General features: G+C 41.9%; 1 protein-coding gene across 3 annotated transcripts in view; it reads left to right on the top strand.

The window, feature by feature from the left end:
* LOC109887429 (CD209 antigen-like protein E) overlaps nt 1-15,883 on the top strand; it is a 34,034-nt gene extending 18,151 nt beyond the window's left edge. Inside the window, exons 1-6 of one of the 3 annotated variants that reach the window (XM_031814820.1) lie at nt 2,140-3,165; nt 11,724-11,825; nt 12,170-12,475; nt 12,699-12,835; nt 14,453-14,562; nt 15,449-15,883. In XM_031814820.1, the coding sequence (XP_031670680.1) occupies nt 3,024-3,165; nt 11,724-11,825; nt 12,170-12,475; nt 12,699-12,835; nt 14,453-14,562; nt 15,449-15,581 (930 nt within the window). In that variant the 5' untranslated portion in view covers nt 2,140-3,023 and the 3' untranslated portion in view covers nt 15,582-15,883. Of the gene's footprint in view, nt 1-2,139; nt 3,166-11,723; nt 11,826-12,169; nt 12,476-12,698; nt 12,836-14,452; nt 14,563-15,448 lie in introns of those variants that run through there. The other 2 variants (XM_031814819.1, XM_031814822.1) reach the window with 2 other exon arrangements.
* The last annotated feature ends 2,025 nt before the right edge of the window (nt 15,884-17,908 follow it).

Below are 17,908 nucleotides of genomic sequence, written 5' to 3'. Positions count from 1 at the left end.
TTGTTCCAGTAAAATATTGTATGTGCTATAATTCAGTAAATATCTGATGGATTATAAAAATGATAAACGTTTGGAGTATCTTCAGCCGCTGTGAGGAGGCCTGTGTCTTGTGACCATAGAATTACACACAGGACTCCTCAGACACGCCCCTTATTACTGGTGAAGGGAGGAATTACACACAGGACTCCTCAGACACGCCCCGAGAAGTGAAGTGCTCTAAACTGAGCCAGGTCTTATGCAAATGATAAACATGTAATTTACAGTAAGTCATTTGCCTTTTTTCCAGTAAGAAGCATGTGACAAGCTGACTCTCACACAGAGCTGTTGTCACACACTTTCACACTTCTGTACTTATTGACACCCTTACAGAGCTGTTGTTACACCCATTCACACTTCTGTACTTAGTGACACCATACTGTCCTCTGATAAACAGAAAGTTGGTAGAAAAGTGTGCAATGCAGTTAGTTTCTGTCCACTTGTTTTGATGTAGATAGAGGATGAGGAAGAGGGAAGGAGAAGATGTGAGAGTAATTGTAGACCTTAGGCCCTCTCTGAAAAAAGACAGAGACATCTCTGAATAACTATTATCTCTGGTGTTCATGTCACACAGGAGACAGTAAATATAGATCTCAGGCCCTCTCTGAAAAAAAAGATAGAGACATCTCTGAATAACTATTATCTCTGGTATTCATGTCACACAGGAGACAGTAAATATAGATCTCAGGCCCTCTCTGAGAAAGACAGAGACATCTCTGAATAACTATTATCTCTGGTGTCCATGTCACACAGGAGACAGCAGTTATTCTTTGTGAGTTCACCGTCTTGCATTGAGCTATCTACTGTTCATCCTGCTGCATCACATCAGAGTCTTAGTTTAAACCACTGCTTAAAGTTTAAAAGCCAACACTTCCTTTGGCTGCCTTTCCTTCCAGTTCTCTGCTGCCAATGACTGGAAATAATTGCAAAAATATCTGAAGCTGGAGTCTTACATCTCCCTCTCTAATTTTAAGCATCAGCTGTCAGAGCAGCTTACCGATCACTGTACCTGTACACAGCCCATCTGTAAATAGCCCACCCGACTACCTCATCCCCATTTTATTACTTATCCTCTTTCTCTTTTGCACCCCAGTATCTCTACTTGCACATCATCATCTGCACATCTATCACTCCAGTATAAACTGTAATTATTTATCCTCTATGGCCTATTTATGGCCTTACCTCCCTACTCTTCTACATTTGCAAACACTGTACATAGATTCTTCTATTTTTCTGTTCTATTGTGTTATTTACGTTTGTTTATGTGTAACTCTGTGTTTTTGTCGCACTGCTTTGTTTTATCCTGGCCAGGTCGCAGTTGTAAATGAGAACTTGTTCTCAACTAGCCTACCTGGTTAAATAAAGGTGAAATAAAATTAAAAATTAATTTAAAAGGAAGTGGACCGCCATAGTTTCAAATGGTGATTTACCTGAAAAACCTTCTGAGACAGATTCAGACATACATTCTAACACATATCTCTGAATAACTCTCCTCACTGAAAACCCTCTGAGACAGATTCAGACAGATTCAGACATACATTCTAACACATATCTCTGAATAACTCTCCTCACTGAAAACCCTCTGAGACAGAAAACAGCATAGATTAAAACAAGTCAACATGGCTATCGATGTTGTGGTTTAATATGGGTTAAATGGGTTAATCAGCTAAGAATCTGAAGTGTCTTAAGGCTTAACTTCTCTGTTGTGGGGGGGGGGGGCAGAGTGGGGGGAGAGAGAGAGCAGTGTGAAGCGTTAGGCTTAACTTCTTTGCTGTGTGTGAAGACAGGTAGAGTGGGGGGAGAGAGGGAGCGTTAGGCTTAACTTCTTTGCTGTGTGTGAAGACAGACAGAGTGGGGGGAGAGCTTGCTTTGGCAATGTTAACACATGTTTCCCATGCCACTAAAGCCCTTGAATTGAATTGAATTGAATTGAGAGAGAGGGACAGAGAGAGACAACATATTTGTGACCTTAAACATTTACACCCTCCCTTCCTTCCTCCCCAGAAGAGAAGAGGTGTGAGTAAACATCTCTGAATAACTATTATCTCTGGTGTCAATGTCAACTGTTTATGTCCTTCAGAGTGTGGGGAGAAAGAGAGGGAGATACAGAGAGAGATACAGCGAGGCATATATGGAAAGAGAGAGAGAGCATATTTTGGACCTTAGACATTTAGACACCTCTCCCTCCCCGGAAAAGAAGAGGTGTGAGTAAACATCTCTGAATAACTATTCTCTCTGGTGTCATTGTCAACCAGGACACAGCATAGTGTATAAAACTCTACATGATGGCTGACCACAGAGGACGTAAAGATTTTATCTACACTGTAGTAAACTAAACTAATATAAACTAAATATACAAGCTAATCTACACTGTTGTAAACTAAACTAATATAAACTAAATATACAAGCTAATCTACACTGTTGTAAACTAAACTAATGTAAACTAAATACACAAACTAATCTACACTGTGATAAACAAACATGGTTCTCAGAAAATATGTCTGTGGTCACATGGTGGTGGTTACTGTCATACTATTGGTTAGACAGTTTCCCCTTTAATGAGGTTGACTGTTAAAACTGTCTCTGACATTAGACTGAGTCACACAGAGACTCCAGCTGTGCAGCGAACAGACACAAACCTACAACTGAGATAACAGCAGACTTTACAACAGTAGAAGATACAACAGTAGAAGATACAACAGTAGAAGATACAACAGTAGAAGATACAACAGTAGAAGTTACAACAGTAGAAGATACAACAGTAGAAGATACAACAGTAGAAGATACAACAGTAGAAGATACAACAGTAGAAGATACAACAGTAGAAGATACAACAGCAGAAGATACAACAGTAGAAGATACAACAGTAGAAGTTACAACAGTAGAAGATACAACAGTAGAAGATACAATAGTAGAAGATACAACAGTAGAAGATACAACAGCAGAAGATACAACAGTAGAAGTTACTTCATTTGAGCTGTGTAAAGATGTCAGAGGAAACCTATAAAAACAGAGATGGATTGAAAGGGAAAAAAACAAATGAGACCATGAATATTGATGATCATATACCGATCAACGAAAGACCCATCATGCCCTGCAAGAAGGATGGAGCTGGTGATCAACATTCAGGTAACAGTTTATCCTGGTGTAGTGCTCAACACGGACGGACACACACACACACACACACACACACACACACACACACACACACACACACACACACACACACACACACACACACACACACACACACACACACACACACACACACACACTCAAATCTAATTTACATAAATATTCACACTCCTGAGTCAATACATCTTTGGCAGTGATTACAGCTGTGCGTCTCTGGGTAAGTCTCTAAGAGCTTTGTACACCTGGATTGTACAATATTTGCATCTCTTTCAAATTGATTGTTGATCGTTGCTAGACAACCATTTTCAAGTATTACAATCAGATATAAGACAACTGAATGTAGGCCAATCAGGAACATTCACTGTCTTCTTGGTGAGCAACTCCAGTGTAGATTTGGCCTTGTGTTTTAGGTTATTGTCCTGCTGAAAGGTGAATTCATCTCCCAGTGTCTGGTGGAAAGCAAACTGAACCAGGTTTTTCTCTAGGATTTTGCCTGTGTTTAGCTCAACTCTGGTAATTTTTTTATCCTGAAAAACTCTCCAGTCCTTAACGATTACAAGCAACCCCATAAAATCACCATTGGCCTCATTGTGAAATCCCTGAGATGTTTAATTCCTTTCTGGCCAATGAGTTGGAAAGGATGTGAGTATCTTTGTAGTGATTGGGTGTTTATGTTTGACCAATAGGTGCGAAGCGTTGAAAAACCACCCTGGTCTTTGCTTGTTTGAATATGTGATTGAAATTCACTGCTTGACTGAGGGATCTTACAGATAATTGTATGTGTGGAGCACAGAGATGAGGTAGTCATTTACAACATAATGTTAATGCTTACCCTAACCCCAACCCCAACCCTAACCCTAATCCTACAATGGTTGCGTGGAAATTGAATGAACATAATACAAAAATCGCCATCGACATCCGTCAGTTTTAGAAAGAGACATCTGCTTGTTGCACGGGCCACATCTCAATCCACTGCATCCTCCCTTTCACATCTGTGGTGGAAGGTGGCAGAGCTAGAGGGGTCAGACCATGAGACATGCTGAATATCGGATCTTCTCACATAATCGTATGTAGCGTCTGAACGGTTTGGCCTACAAACTGTTATAACCATTCTCACAAACATGATGGTGTTCTCCATTTAGGACGTCCACAAGCCTCACAAGACTCTGAAGGTCTCCAGTAACACTTTAAAACATTTATGGACGTATATATGGAGATAGTTTAGTGGTTAAAATTAGGGGATAAATGTTTCCCGATCTTTCTAATATCTCTCAGATAGACAGATACTTCAGAACAAACTTCTTTTTGATATTTTTGGGGACTTTCTGTTGTTCCATGAATGTTATTCAATTCGTTTCGTTTGGCTAATAGCAGTAATGACAGTATTCGTTTGGCTGATAACAGTAATGACTATCTGTTGTTCCATGTGTTTCGTTTGGCTGATAACAGTAATGCCAAATTCAGTGTTTCATCAAATATTTATATATATATTTTTTATATACTTTAATACCTAAAACTCTAAATCAAATAGTTAAATAATCCATGGTATCTTCTTTCCACATGTCGGCTTAGACCCTCCCCCCTCCCACGTCTTAGACCCTCCCCCTCCCACGTCTTAGACCCTCCCCCCTCCCACGGCTTAGACCCTCCCACGTCTTAGACCCTCCCCCCTCCCACATCTTAGACCCTCCCCCCCCCACGGCTTAGACCCTCCCCCCTCCCACGGCTTAGACCCTCCCCCTCCCACGTCTTAGACCCTCCCCCCTCCCACGTCTTAGACCCTCCACCCTCCCACGGCTTAGACCCTCCCATGTCTTAGACCCTCCCCCCTCCCACATCTTAGACCCTCCCCCCTCCCACGGCTTAGACCCTCCCCCCTCCCACGGCTTAGACCCTCCCACGTCTTAGACCCTCCCCCCTCCCACATCTTAGACCCTCCCCCCTCCCACGGCTTAGACCCTCCCCCCTCCCACGTTTTAGACCCTCCCCCCTCCCACGGCTTAGACCCTCCCCTCCCACTGCTTAGACCCTCCCCCCTCCCACGGCTTAGACTGTCTCCCCTCCCACGGCTTAGACCCTCCCCCCTCCCACGGCTTAGACCCTCCCACGGCTTAGACCCTCCACCCTCCCATGGCTTAGACCCTCCCCCCTCGCATGGCTTAGACCCTCCCATCTCCCTCTTCTTAGATCCTTGTATATATGGAGATAGTTCAGTGCCTAAATTAAGGGGATAAATACATGTAAAAATATATGAATAAAATGTTTCCTGATGTCTATTACATACATGAAGGGCACTTTTCGGCATTTGCTGTATGTTGATGAGAAACTCCATATTTCAAATGTACGGTCCCTTACTAGACGTCCGAAAACGTTTGTAAAAATCGCGGACGGCGTCGCGCGCGGCAGGGCCGGGCGGCCCTGGAAGTCATCAAACAAACTCTCTCGGACATTCGGCATCCGTTTTATAAAACATTCAAATTTTTGTAATTTTTCCTTTGTCCCGGTCAATCCCACAAAAGGGCGATTGGAATCATATTGCAAATGTACAAAACATCACGAATCATGACGTGGCCTTATCTCCTAAACGGAAAAGACTTCGAAGACAAAACTTGGTGAGCATAGGTTTGGCATAATGGGCAGTTGTCCCTGAACAAGATGGCGTCTAGGCCTCAACAGTTTTTGAGTTATGGCCATTTTTCTGGGATTAAAGGTCCAAAATGAAAATAGAGCAATAATTTTTCCGCTTCACATCAAAGTAAAGGAACCTACGGTGTCAATAAAAAAAGAACCAGACAATTATCTATCGTCATTTAAGAGAAATCATACAATGTCAAATTGGTGATGTTCCAATTTTTTATTTTATTTTTTAAAACAGTTACAGATCCAGCGTGTTCATACTAATCTTCGGAGCTCTGAGAGATTTCTGTGATTTTCTGTGATTTTCTGAAATAACACAACACTCACAAATAAGTCAGTTCTTAACGTAAAGACTTAAAACTCAAAATTCTGTAATTGCCTACCCCAAGGAGGATATGTGTTCACTTTCAGCTTCCGGTGTAAACCGGTGTTATAGGGGCTGTTTCAAAATAATTAATAATCTCTTGATTCTAGCCATCCCGGATCCGGGATCATGAATACAGCCTCTCCTGTACTCCTTGTTCACCCACGACTGCGTGGCCACGCACGCCTCCAACTCAATCATCAAGTTGCGGATGACACAACAGTGGTAGGCTTGATTACCAACAACGACGAGACGGCCTACAGGGAGGAGGTGAGGGCCCTCGGAGTGTGGTGTCAGGAAAATAACCTCACACTCAACGTCAACAAAACTAAGGAGATGATTGTGGACTTCAGGAAACAGCAGAGGGAACACCCCCCTATCCACATCGATGGAACAGTAGTGGAGAGGGTAGCAAGTTTTAAGTTCCTCGGCATACACATCACAGACAAACTGAATTGGTCCACTCACACAGACAGCATCGTGAAGAAGGCGCAGCAGCGCCTCTTCAACCTCAGGAGGCTGAAGAAATTCGGCTTGTCACCAAAAGCACTCACAAACTTCTACAGATGCACAATCGAGAGCATCCTGGCGGGCTGCATCACCGCCTGGTACGGCAACTGCTCCGCCCACAACCGTAAGGCTCTCCAGAGGGTAGTGAGGTCTGCACAACGCATCACCGGGGGCAAACTACCTGCCCTCCAGGACACCTACACCACCCGATGTTACAGGAAGGCCATAAAGATCATCAAGGACAACAACCACCCGAGCCACTGCCTGTTCACCCCGCTATCATCCAGAAGGCGAGGTCAGTACAGGTGTATCAAAGCTGGGACCGAGAGACTGAAAAACAGCTTCTATCTCAAGGCCATCAGACTGTTAAACAGCCACCACTAACATTGAGTGGCTGCTGCCAACACACTGACACTGCCACTGACTCAACTCCAGCCACTTTAATAATGGGAATTGATAGGAAATGATGTAAAATATATCACTAGCCACTTTAAACAATGCTACCTAATATAATGTTACATACCCTACATTATTCATCTCATATGCATACGTATATACTGTACTCTATATCATCTACTGCATCCTTATGTAATACATGTATCACTAGCCACTTTAACTATGCCACTTTGTTTACATACTCATCTCATATGTATATACTGTACTCGATACCATCTACTGTATCTTGCCTATGCTGCTCTGTACCATCACTCATTCATATATCTTTATGTACATATTCTGTATCCCCTTACACTGTGTTTAAGACAGTAGTTTTGGAATTGTTAGTTAGATTACTTGTTGGTTATTACTGCATTGTTGGAACTAGAAGCACAAGCATTTCGCTACACTCGCATTAACATCTGCTAACCATGTGTATGTGACAAATAAAATTTGATTTGATTTGATTTGAAGCTCATTACCATAACGCAACGTTAACTATTCATGAAAATCGCAAATGAAATGAAATAAATATGCTAGCTCTCAAGCTTAGCCTTTTGTTAACAACACTGTCATCTCAGATTTTCAAAATATGCTTTTCAACCATAGCAAAACAAGCATTTGTGTCACAGTATTGATAGCCTAGCATAGCATTAAGCCTAGCATTCAGCGGGCAACATTTTCACAAAAACAAGAAAAGCATTCAAATAAAATAATTGACCGTTGAAGAACTTCGGATGTTTTCAATGAGGAGACTCTTAGTTAGATAGCAAATGTTCAATTTTTCCTGAAAGAGTCTTTGTGTAGGAGAAATCGCTCCGTTTTGTTCATCACGTTTGGCTACCAAAAAAAAACGAAAATTCAATCATCAAAACGCAGAATTTTTTTCAAAATTAACTCCATAATATCGACTGAAACATGGTAAACGTTGTTTAGAATCAATCCTCAAGGTGTTTTTCACATATCTCTTCGATGATATATCGTTCGTGGAAGTCTCCTCTCTCCTCTGAATCACATGGAATGATGCTTGCAGCTGGAGATTACGCACCAATTTCGACAAAGGACACCGGGCGGACACCTGGTAAATGTAGTCTCTTATAGCCAATCTTCCAATGATATGCCTACAAACACGTCACAATGCTGCAGACACCTTGGGGAAACGGCAGAACGTTTAGGCTCGTTCAGGGCGCATTCACAGCCATATAAGGAGACAATGGAAAACAGAGCCTCAAAAAGTTTGCTCATTTCCTGTTTGAAGTTTCATCTTGGTTTCGCCTGTAGCATCAGTTCTGTGGCACTCACCGATAATATCTTTGCAGTTTTGGAAACATCAGAGTGTTTTCTTTCCAAAGCTGTCAATTATATGCATAGTCGAGCATCTTTTCGTGACAAAATATCTTGTTTAAGATGGGAACGTTTTTTTATCCATAAATTAAAAGAGCGCCCCCTATAATCCAAGAAGTTAACAAGGTCAGATCTTTTCAAAACATCATATGTGTGATTAGGCAACCCTCATGTAAATCAGTCATTTCTCCCAACAGATGTCAAAGAAAAGCTCTCTCACACAGCAAGGACTTAGTGACATAGTGTGAGGCTTACAGACACACAGAGCCTGCAATAGTTACCTTTGTTCGAACTATCAAAGAACCATCAGACCTAGAGCTCTGAATCTTTAGAAACTTGTTCTAGAGCTCAAGTCGATAGTGCACGGTGAGTAATGTGGCTCTAGAAGGTTCTCAGACCAGAAACAGCCTTGTACATTTGCAATAACTTCAATTAATTTTGACCATCACAAAAATGACAACATTTAGAAAAGTCCCAGAATCGTAAGACTAGGTGCATTGAAACCGCCTCGGCCCATAGAGATGGATCCTAACGTTTCTGTCCGATATCTCATTCAAGGACCCCGTAGCAACGCACAGAAAATGTGGATTTTCAGCACCAATTACGGTCGCCGCTCGGGTTCCAAATGACCTATCGAGCCAAAACTTGAGATAAGGGTTGGCCTCAGCTAGGCCTACACATAATGTCAGAACTAAACCCGCAGCGAGAATGTAAGTACGTGTTTAATGTTTTTATTATGGATTAAACAGAAGGCGCTGTGAATTTTGGGCCTGCTCTGAAATATCTTCTAAACGTCTTCTAAACGAGTTGGACAAAGTGGGCTTGGTGTCAGTTTGTATCAGTTTGGTGTCGGAATGATATCTAATTGACTGATGGATGGGTACTTGCTTGGTGACTTGTCTATTTGCAATTTGTGATAGACCATCAGCAATTGACATTCTGAAATCAACACCAACGAGCGATGGAGAGGAACCCCTATCCCTGAACATCCCGAGTTCATCGGGCCAGTCAATTTTGTATTTCTGCAGTATTTTTAAGCATGTCAAAATCGTGATGGTAAATGCCCATTGAAACATATTGCAAATGGACGGCCTTGCCAGGAGCACATTTTTTAAATGGTTTTAATACTTTTAATGGGGAGCAGGTGGTCTATGGTTGGGTAGGGAGCACCCCCCACCCGTGCCCATCCAATAGGGAGTGCCCCTGGTCATTTTGGACATAAAAAACAACAAAAAAACAACAGAGTCCCACTTCTCCCTCATCATTCATGACAAATAGACCATCTAGTTTGATTCTTGGCTTAACATAGTGCTATATTTCATTTGGACAGTATAAATGCCATTTGGTTCATTGACTTTTGGGTTTGGAAACTGACTTCCTATGATCGTACATTGCAAATGGACATAACATCCTGTTTTGGCACTTTCAATACTTTCATATTGCATTTGGAGATTTCTTATGGCATTTGGCAATGGTTCACTGACTTTTGACTTCGACTTTTGACTTCCTATGAAATCATATTGCAAATGGACAAAACTTATGCTTTATGGACAAGTGAAAAAAAAATATGACAATGAAATATGACAAAAGTATGTTCATACAGTTCTTATACATGGATAATTGACAAAAAAAATGAAAACATTTTGAAAAACAGTCCAGGCACTTTTTTTTAGGGTGATAAGTTTTAGATTTCTTTTCACATTTTCAAAATTGCACCCTTGGTCTTGACTTGATGTGCATTTGCAATATGAAAATTTACTGTGGAGCGCGCTCGCCATCTATGGGATTTTTGCTGTGTGACACTTGGCATTTGCAATATGTTTTGAATGAAACGGCATCCAATTGAATGGTATTGTCCATTGTGTATATGTTTTGTACGGTGCCAATAAGATCCCATAAATTTTTGTCCATTTCAGGGGGGGTATTCCCTTACATTTCTTAGACACTTCAGAACTTCCTTTTGATATTTTTGGGTATTTTCTGTTGTTCCATGTAGTGAATCTGTTATTCAATGTGTTTCTATTGGCTAATAGCAAAAATGCCAAATTCAATGTTTCATCTATAGGGGTGGGGTTTCCACATCACCACGTTCAATACCCAAACACGAACACGAAGCACAATTAGAATACAAATGGGGTATTTATAAGGGAGAATTGAACACTGTGGGAAAAGGGGTGAATTCCGCAACCAGGTCACAGTCCACAATCGGTTCTCGTTGTCCGTTCCGTTCTCCTGGTGTCCTAAAACTCGGGTCCTCAGCCAAACCGTTTTGGTACACAGTGGAGGTAATCAGACAGATAGATAATTCTCTCTTTGCTCACACTCTCCATAACAGTCCTCCCTCCATTTGTGCAGCCCACTTCCTCTTTTATCCACAAGCACTCCCTGGCTTAACGACCCACAGGCTTGCCTCGTTGGGGCAGGAAGTCCATATTGGGCTGTAAGATATCTCCCTTCAATCACCACTTCCCTCACCCTTCCCTGCTGTCTGCCACACCATGTTACTTAGACTTGTTATTCTTCTTCACTATTCACTGTTTATTTATTCCTTGTATCACTATTGTAAATGTTGTATCTTTATCTCTGCATTGTTGGAAAGGACCCGTAAGTCAGCATTTCACTATTAGCGTATCACGTTTAAGGGAAGACCCAGATGCAAACGATGTACGAAGTAACAAAAGTTTATTACTAGAACAGGGGGCAGGAACAATGACAGGTCAAGGACACGCAGAGGTCAGTAATCCAGATCAGAGTCCAAAAGGTACAGAACGGCAGGCAGGCTCAGGCTCAGGGCAGGCAGAATGGTCAAAATTTAGAAAAGAGGAACTAGAAACAGACAGGAGCAAGTGCAAAAACGATGGACAGCTTGTCGAATGAAACGAACTGGCAACAGACAAACAGAGAACGCAGGTATAAATACACTGGGGATAATGGGGAAGATAGGCGACACCTGGAGGGGGGTGGAGACAAGCACAAATACAGGTGAAACAGATTCCGGTGTGACAAGCATATTTTTACGAAGCATGTGACAAATAAAATGTGGATTAAAATACGTTTCAGTACTCATTTTGGGTGCCTGAACTCTGCAATATGTTTAAGCCAATATTCTGGAAGAAGTTCTGGAAGTCAAGCAGTAGAATATGTGAGGTGTTGGAACTTGTGTATTTCCCTCACTGATTCAAGCAGAAAATTGACACAAAAGTAGATACAAATACAATGCTGATAAAGAATACGTTTTAATGGTAATAATTTGTGCAATCAGTGTCTTGTCAGTGGTGGAAGAGATACTCTGGAGCTGCTGCAGTGTGTCTGGGGCTGCTGTGTGTTCTCCTACTGGCTGGGATCATAGGCCTGTTTCTCTACCGTGAGTTTGACATGTTCTCACTCAAACATTCTTCATCATCAGTGGTGTAATGATCAGGGATCAATTACATTTACATTCCAGTCAATTCAATTGTGACAATACACCAAATTCCAATTCCACGTTTTCCTCATTCAAAAGCATTGAAGATCATTGGAATTCCAATAGAATTCCAGTGTATTTCCTGAATTGAAATTTAACTGACCCCAACCCTGGTCATGTCTGATTAACATTTAACTGACCCCAACCCTGGTCATGTCTGATTAACATTTAACTGACCCCAACCCTGGTCATGTCTGATTAACATTTCCACTGTTACCTTGTTCATTAGTCGTATTATTTCACAGAGAGAAACCAATTGACCTGTTCCAACACCCTGACTGAAGAGAGGGACCAGTTACAGACCAGCAGAAACAATCTGACTGAAGAGAGAGACCAGCTACAGACTAGCAACAACACGCGGACCAAAGAGAGGGACCAGCTACAGACCAGCGACAACACCCTGACCAATGAGAGAGACCAGCTACAGACCAGTTACAACACCCTGACCAAAGAGAGAGACCAGCTACAGATCAGTTACAACACTCTGACCAAAGAGAGAGACCAGCTACAGAAAGAGACAGAACTTCTGAAACAATCTTTAGTTGAGAAAGGTGAGTCAAATTGTCTAATGACTGTTCTGTTTGACAGTCTCTGTATCAGTTCACATGCCACTTACAAACAGGAAATGTAACTTTTATTAAATCAAAAATGTGAGAAAAAATGTATGACTTCCGAACTGTCCATTAGATAGTTCCTGTCTTCCTTGACTGTCTGATTGATATTTAATTCATTGTTGTATTAAAGTGACTAAAGCAAGAAATGTTCAACTTATAGTGTGTCCTCGAGGATGGAAGAAGCTTGGTAGCAGTTGTTACTACGTCTCTACTGAGAAAAAATCCTGGGAGGAGAGCAGACAGGACTGCAGAAATAGAGGAGCAGACCTGGTCGTCATCAACAGCCAAGAGAAACAGGTGTGTGAGAAAGAGAGAGAGTGACAGAGAGAGTGAGAGAGAGTGAGAGAGAGTGAGAGAGAGAGAGAGAGAGAGAGAGAGAGTGAGTGAGTGAGTGAGTGAGTGAGAGAGAGAGAGAGAGAGAGAGAGAGAGAGAGAGAGAGAGAGAGAGAGTGAGAGAGAGAGTGAGTGAGAGAGTGAGAGAGTGAGTGAGTGAGTGAGAGAGTGAGAGAGTGAGTGAGTGAGTGAGTGAGACAAAAAGAGAGAGACAGAGAGAGTGACAGAGTGAGACAGGGTTGCAGCTTAAGCCCCACCCTCTTCGACATATATACATCAACGGATTGGCGAAGGCACTCTAGAACAGTCTGCAGCCCCGGTCCTCACCATACTAGAATCTGAAGTCAAATGTCTACAGTTCGCTGATGATCAGGAGCTTCTGTCCCAAACAAAGCAAACAAACAAAGCAGGGCCTACGGTAGGACACAGATCTTCTGCGCAGATGCTATCAGGCCTGAACCCTGACAGTAAATCTCAGTAAGACAAAAATAATGGTGTTCCATAAAAGGTTCAGTTGCCAGGAACATGAATACAAATTCCATCTGGACACCGTTGCCCTAGAGCACACAAAAAAACTATACAGCCCTCAGTCTAAACATCAGCGACACAGGTAACTTCCACAAAGCTGTGAACGATCTGAGAGACAAGGCAAGAAGGGCCTTCTATGGAGTTTTAGAACCCACTGCCCTTTATGGTTGTGAGGTCTGGTGACACCAACCAAGAATTCACAAAATGTGACAAATATCAAATTGAGACTCTGCATACATCATTCTTAAAAAATATCCTCTGTGTACAACTTAAAACACGAAATAATGCATGCAGAGCAGAATTAGGCCGATACCCACTAATTATCAAAATCCAGAAAAGAGTCGTTAAATTCACAAACCACCTAAAAGGAAGCGATTCCCAAACCTTCCATAACAAAGCCCTCACCTACAGAGAGATGAACCTGGAGAAGAGTCCCCTAAGCAAGCTGGTCCTGGGGCTCTGTTCACAAACACAAACACACCCCACAGAGCCTCAGGACAGCAGCACAATCAGACCCAACCAAATCATGAGAAAACAAAAAGATAATTACTTGACACATTAGAAAGAATTAACATTTGCTATTTGGACCTAAACAGAGAGTACACAGTGGCAGAATACCTGACCACTGTGACTGACCCAAATTTAAGGAAAGCTTTGACTATGTAAAGACTCAGTGAGCATAGCCTTGCTATTGAGAAAGGCCGCCGTAGGCAGACATGGCTCTCAAGAGAAGACAGGCTATGTGCTCACTGCCCACAAAATGAGGTGGAAACTGAGCTGCACTTCCTAACCTCCTGCCCAATGTATGACCATATTAGAGACACATATTTCCCTCAGATTACACAGATCCACAAAGAATTTGAAAACAAACCCAATTTACATTAACTCCCATATATATTGAGTGAAATACCACAGTGTGCCCTCACAGCAGCAAGATTTGTGACCAGTTTTCCCTTTTGTAATTTAACTACTTGCAATCAATATTTGAAATTGGAAAACATTTTTTGGAGAAGACTATGTATTAACAATGTTGAATCTCTTCCACAACTATAGACATTAGTCAATTGGTTATGTGGAGTAAAGAACTATGTCTGGATTGGTCTGACTGACTCTGTTACTGAGGGGACCTGGAAATGGGTGGACGGCACACCACTGACCACAAAGTAAGACATTAATGAATTCTGTGTCACTATGACATCACTGTCTGGAGTAGTATGTTCAAAATGGACAGCCTGATTCTCCTACAGGTATTGAAACAGTGGACAGCCTGATTCTGTGTTTGTCCTACAGGTATTGGAACAGTGGACAGTCTGATTCTGTGTTGTTTCTTCTACAGGTATTGGAACAGTGGACAACCTGATTCTATGTGTTGTTTCCCCTACAGGTATTCAACAGTGGAGAGCCTGATTCTATGTGTTGCTTCTTCTACAGGTATTGGAACAGTGGAGAGCCTGATTCTATGTGTTGCTTCTTCTACAGGTATTGGAACAGTGGACAGTCTGATTCTATGTGTTGTATGTGTTGTTTCTCCTACAGGTATTGGAACAGTGGACAGCCTGATTCTGTATGTTGTTTCTCCTACAGGTATTGGAACAGTGACAGTCTGATTCTGTGTTGTTTTTTCTACAGGTATTGGAACAGTGGACAACCTGATTCTATGTGTTGTTTCTCCTACAGGTATTCAACAGTGGACAGCCTGATTCTGTGTTGTTTCTTCTACAGGTATTGTAACAGTGGACACCCTGATTCTATGTGGTGTTTCTTCTACAGGTATTGGAACAGTGGACAGCCTGATTCTGTGTTGTTTCTTCTACAGGTATTGGAACAGTGGACAGCCTGATTCTGTGTTGTTTCGTCTACAGGTATTGGTACAGTGGACAGCCTGATTCTGTGTTGTTTCTTCTACAGGTATTGGAACAGTGGACAGCCTGATTCTATGTGTTATTTCTTCTACAGGTATTGGAACAGTGGACAGCCTGATTCTATGTGTTGTTTCTTCTAGAGGTATTGGAACAATGACATTCTGATTCTGTGTTGTTTCTTCTACAGGTATTGGAACAGTAAAGAGCCTAATGGTGGTCGAGCAGAGAACTGTGTGTATTTCTACTCCTGGTCATCAGACACAGGAGCTTGGTGGGACTATGACTGTTCCTATAAATACAGATGGATCTGTGAGAAATAGGATTCATCCTCAGTACTCTCTGAACTGCTTAATAGGATTATGCTAATTACTGTCAATCGTAAACTATTTTCTGCTTATTCAATTTACCTTGTCAAGAACATACAATATATAACAAGACAAATGTATAACACATAATATAATAAATAAAAATAACAGAACATAAGCAACAACAATACAATGAATTGATAACAGAAAGACTGTTCTCTCTATTGTTGAGGAAATTCACCACTAAGGACAAAAAATCTCTGGAAATGAATCAATCTTTATTATGACAGTCATGGATTTAATTTTTATTTGAATTACTTTTTATTTTTTGGTAAATATTTTTCTTAACTCTTCTTGCACTGCACTTTTAGTCTACACTTGTTGTATTCGGCGCTTGTGACAAATAAAGTTTGATTTGATTTGAGACCCTTTATACTGCGACACAAACAAGTCATATCAGCACGGTTGGTTCGTGCAAGAGACTGACTGATTCCACACCAGGCTTCTTACCTTGAAACTGAGATACTCCTTTTGGTTCCCAGAGCAATGTTCTAGGTGAACTGGGAAATTGCTTATTCAGTGATAGTGTGGATTCCTTCCAGTCAATCAGTTACTTGCATGAAACCAACCAAGTTGGTTATTAGAAAAGCAGCATTATTCTAAAAATACGAGAGAGAAACAGAGAGAAAATGTAACACTCTATTATACAATAGTTGATCTAACATGGAGTCTAGAAGGACTGTTCTCTACTGTATAATAGTTGATCTAACATGGAGTCTAGAAGGACTGTTCTCTACAGTATAATAGTTGATCTAACATGGAGTCTAGAAGGACTGTTCTCTACTGTATAATAGTTGATCTAACATGGAGTCTAGAAGGACTGTTCTCTACTATATAATAGTTGATCTAACATGGAGTCTATAAGGACTGTTCTCTACTGTATAATATATGATCTAACATGGAGTCTAGAAGGACTGTTCTCTACTGTATAATAGTTGATCTAACATGGGAGTCTAGAAGGACTGTTCTCTACTATATAATAGTTGATCTAACATGGAGTCTAGAAGGACTGTTCTCTACTGTATAATAGTTGATCTAACATGGAGTCTAGAAGGACTGTTCTCTACTGTATAATAGTTGATCTAACATGGGAGTCTAGAAGTACTGTTCTCTCTACTGTATAATTTAATATAATCTCTGACACAAGTCTGAAAATGTGAATTTAATATACACCAGATGTCCATTAACACTCCAAGTACCAAAGAGATCAGATCAATAGAGACTCCGTGTCTTTTTGACTGCTGCTTTACCATTTCACAGCCTCTAGCAACAGATGTGAACTACACAAAACAAACAAAGGTTAGTGAATCCTCTTCTCTGCGTCTTTTAGAACAGAAAAGGCTTATATGCTCAACTACTGAGCTCTGTCTGGGTGAAGGACCCGGTTTGAAACGAGGCGCCTTTGAACCTGCCTGTATAAATACCTTGACATACAGTTGTATAGAAGGCACACCTGCCACGAGTCCTCGCAAGGCCATAGAAATCGGGAGAGTTCACACTGTGTCCTGGTCTGCATCCTCTCTGGTGTAGCACAGACTCCCCCCCCCCAACCACTATGGGGACGGACGGAGCACAGACTCCCCCCCCCCAACCACTATGGGGACGGACGGAGCACAGACTTCCCCCCAACTACTATGGGGATGGACGGAGCACAGACCCCCCCCCCCCCAACCACCATGGGGACACAGTGTGTGTCTCAGTGTGTGTGTCACTGTGTGTGTCTCAGTGTGTGTGTCTCAGTGTGTATGTGTGTGTGTGTGTGTGTGTGTCTGTGTGTTTGTGTGTGTGTGTGTGTGTGTCTGTGTGTGTGTGTGTGCGTGTGTCTCAGTGTTAGTCACAGAGCTCATTATGTTTGTTTGTCAAACAGGCAGACAAGAGGAATGACACATCTGTCCACATGCTCGGTGTGTTTGTCTCATTATTCCATCATCCAACCACCTTCCCTCACTCGGTACCACGTCGAAACGAGAGAAGAAGAACGACCCAGCGAAACACATCAGCGTTAGTTCAAACTGTAGAACCCAGTTCCTTCATTTGAACAATAGATTTTATCAAACAAAACTATGCGAGGGGGGGGGGGCAAGGGAGACAATCACTTTCTGCTTCACACACAGACTAGCTGTCAAGGCACTCCTACTGTCACTACTGGCAGCTCATGCCCCAGTCTACTGAATGTGGGAGCCGGACATGTTGTCCGGAGGCTCGTTCCAGGCCAGTTCAGCCAGTCATGACACCCACCATCTCAGATTGTTCTGAACTTGTTTCTGTAGTTAGAAACAGAA

This window comes from Oncorhynchus kisutch, unplaced genomic scaffold, assembly GCF_002021735.2.
Source record: "Oncorhynchus kisutch isolate 150728-3 unplaced genomic scaffold, Okis_V2 Okis07a-Okis12b_hom, whole genome shotgun sequence".
Classification (NCBI taxonomy): domain Eukaryota; kingdom Metazoa; phylum Chordata; class Actinopteri; order Salmoniformes; family Salmonidae; genus Oncorhynchus; species Oncorhynchus kisutch.
The sequence above is the reverse complement of the archived record's forward strand: the minus strand, read 5'-3'. Positions and strand labels throughout refer to the sequence as shown.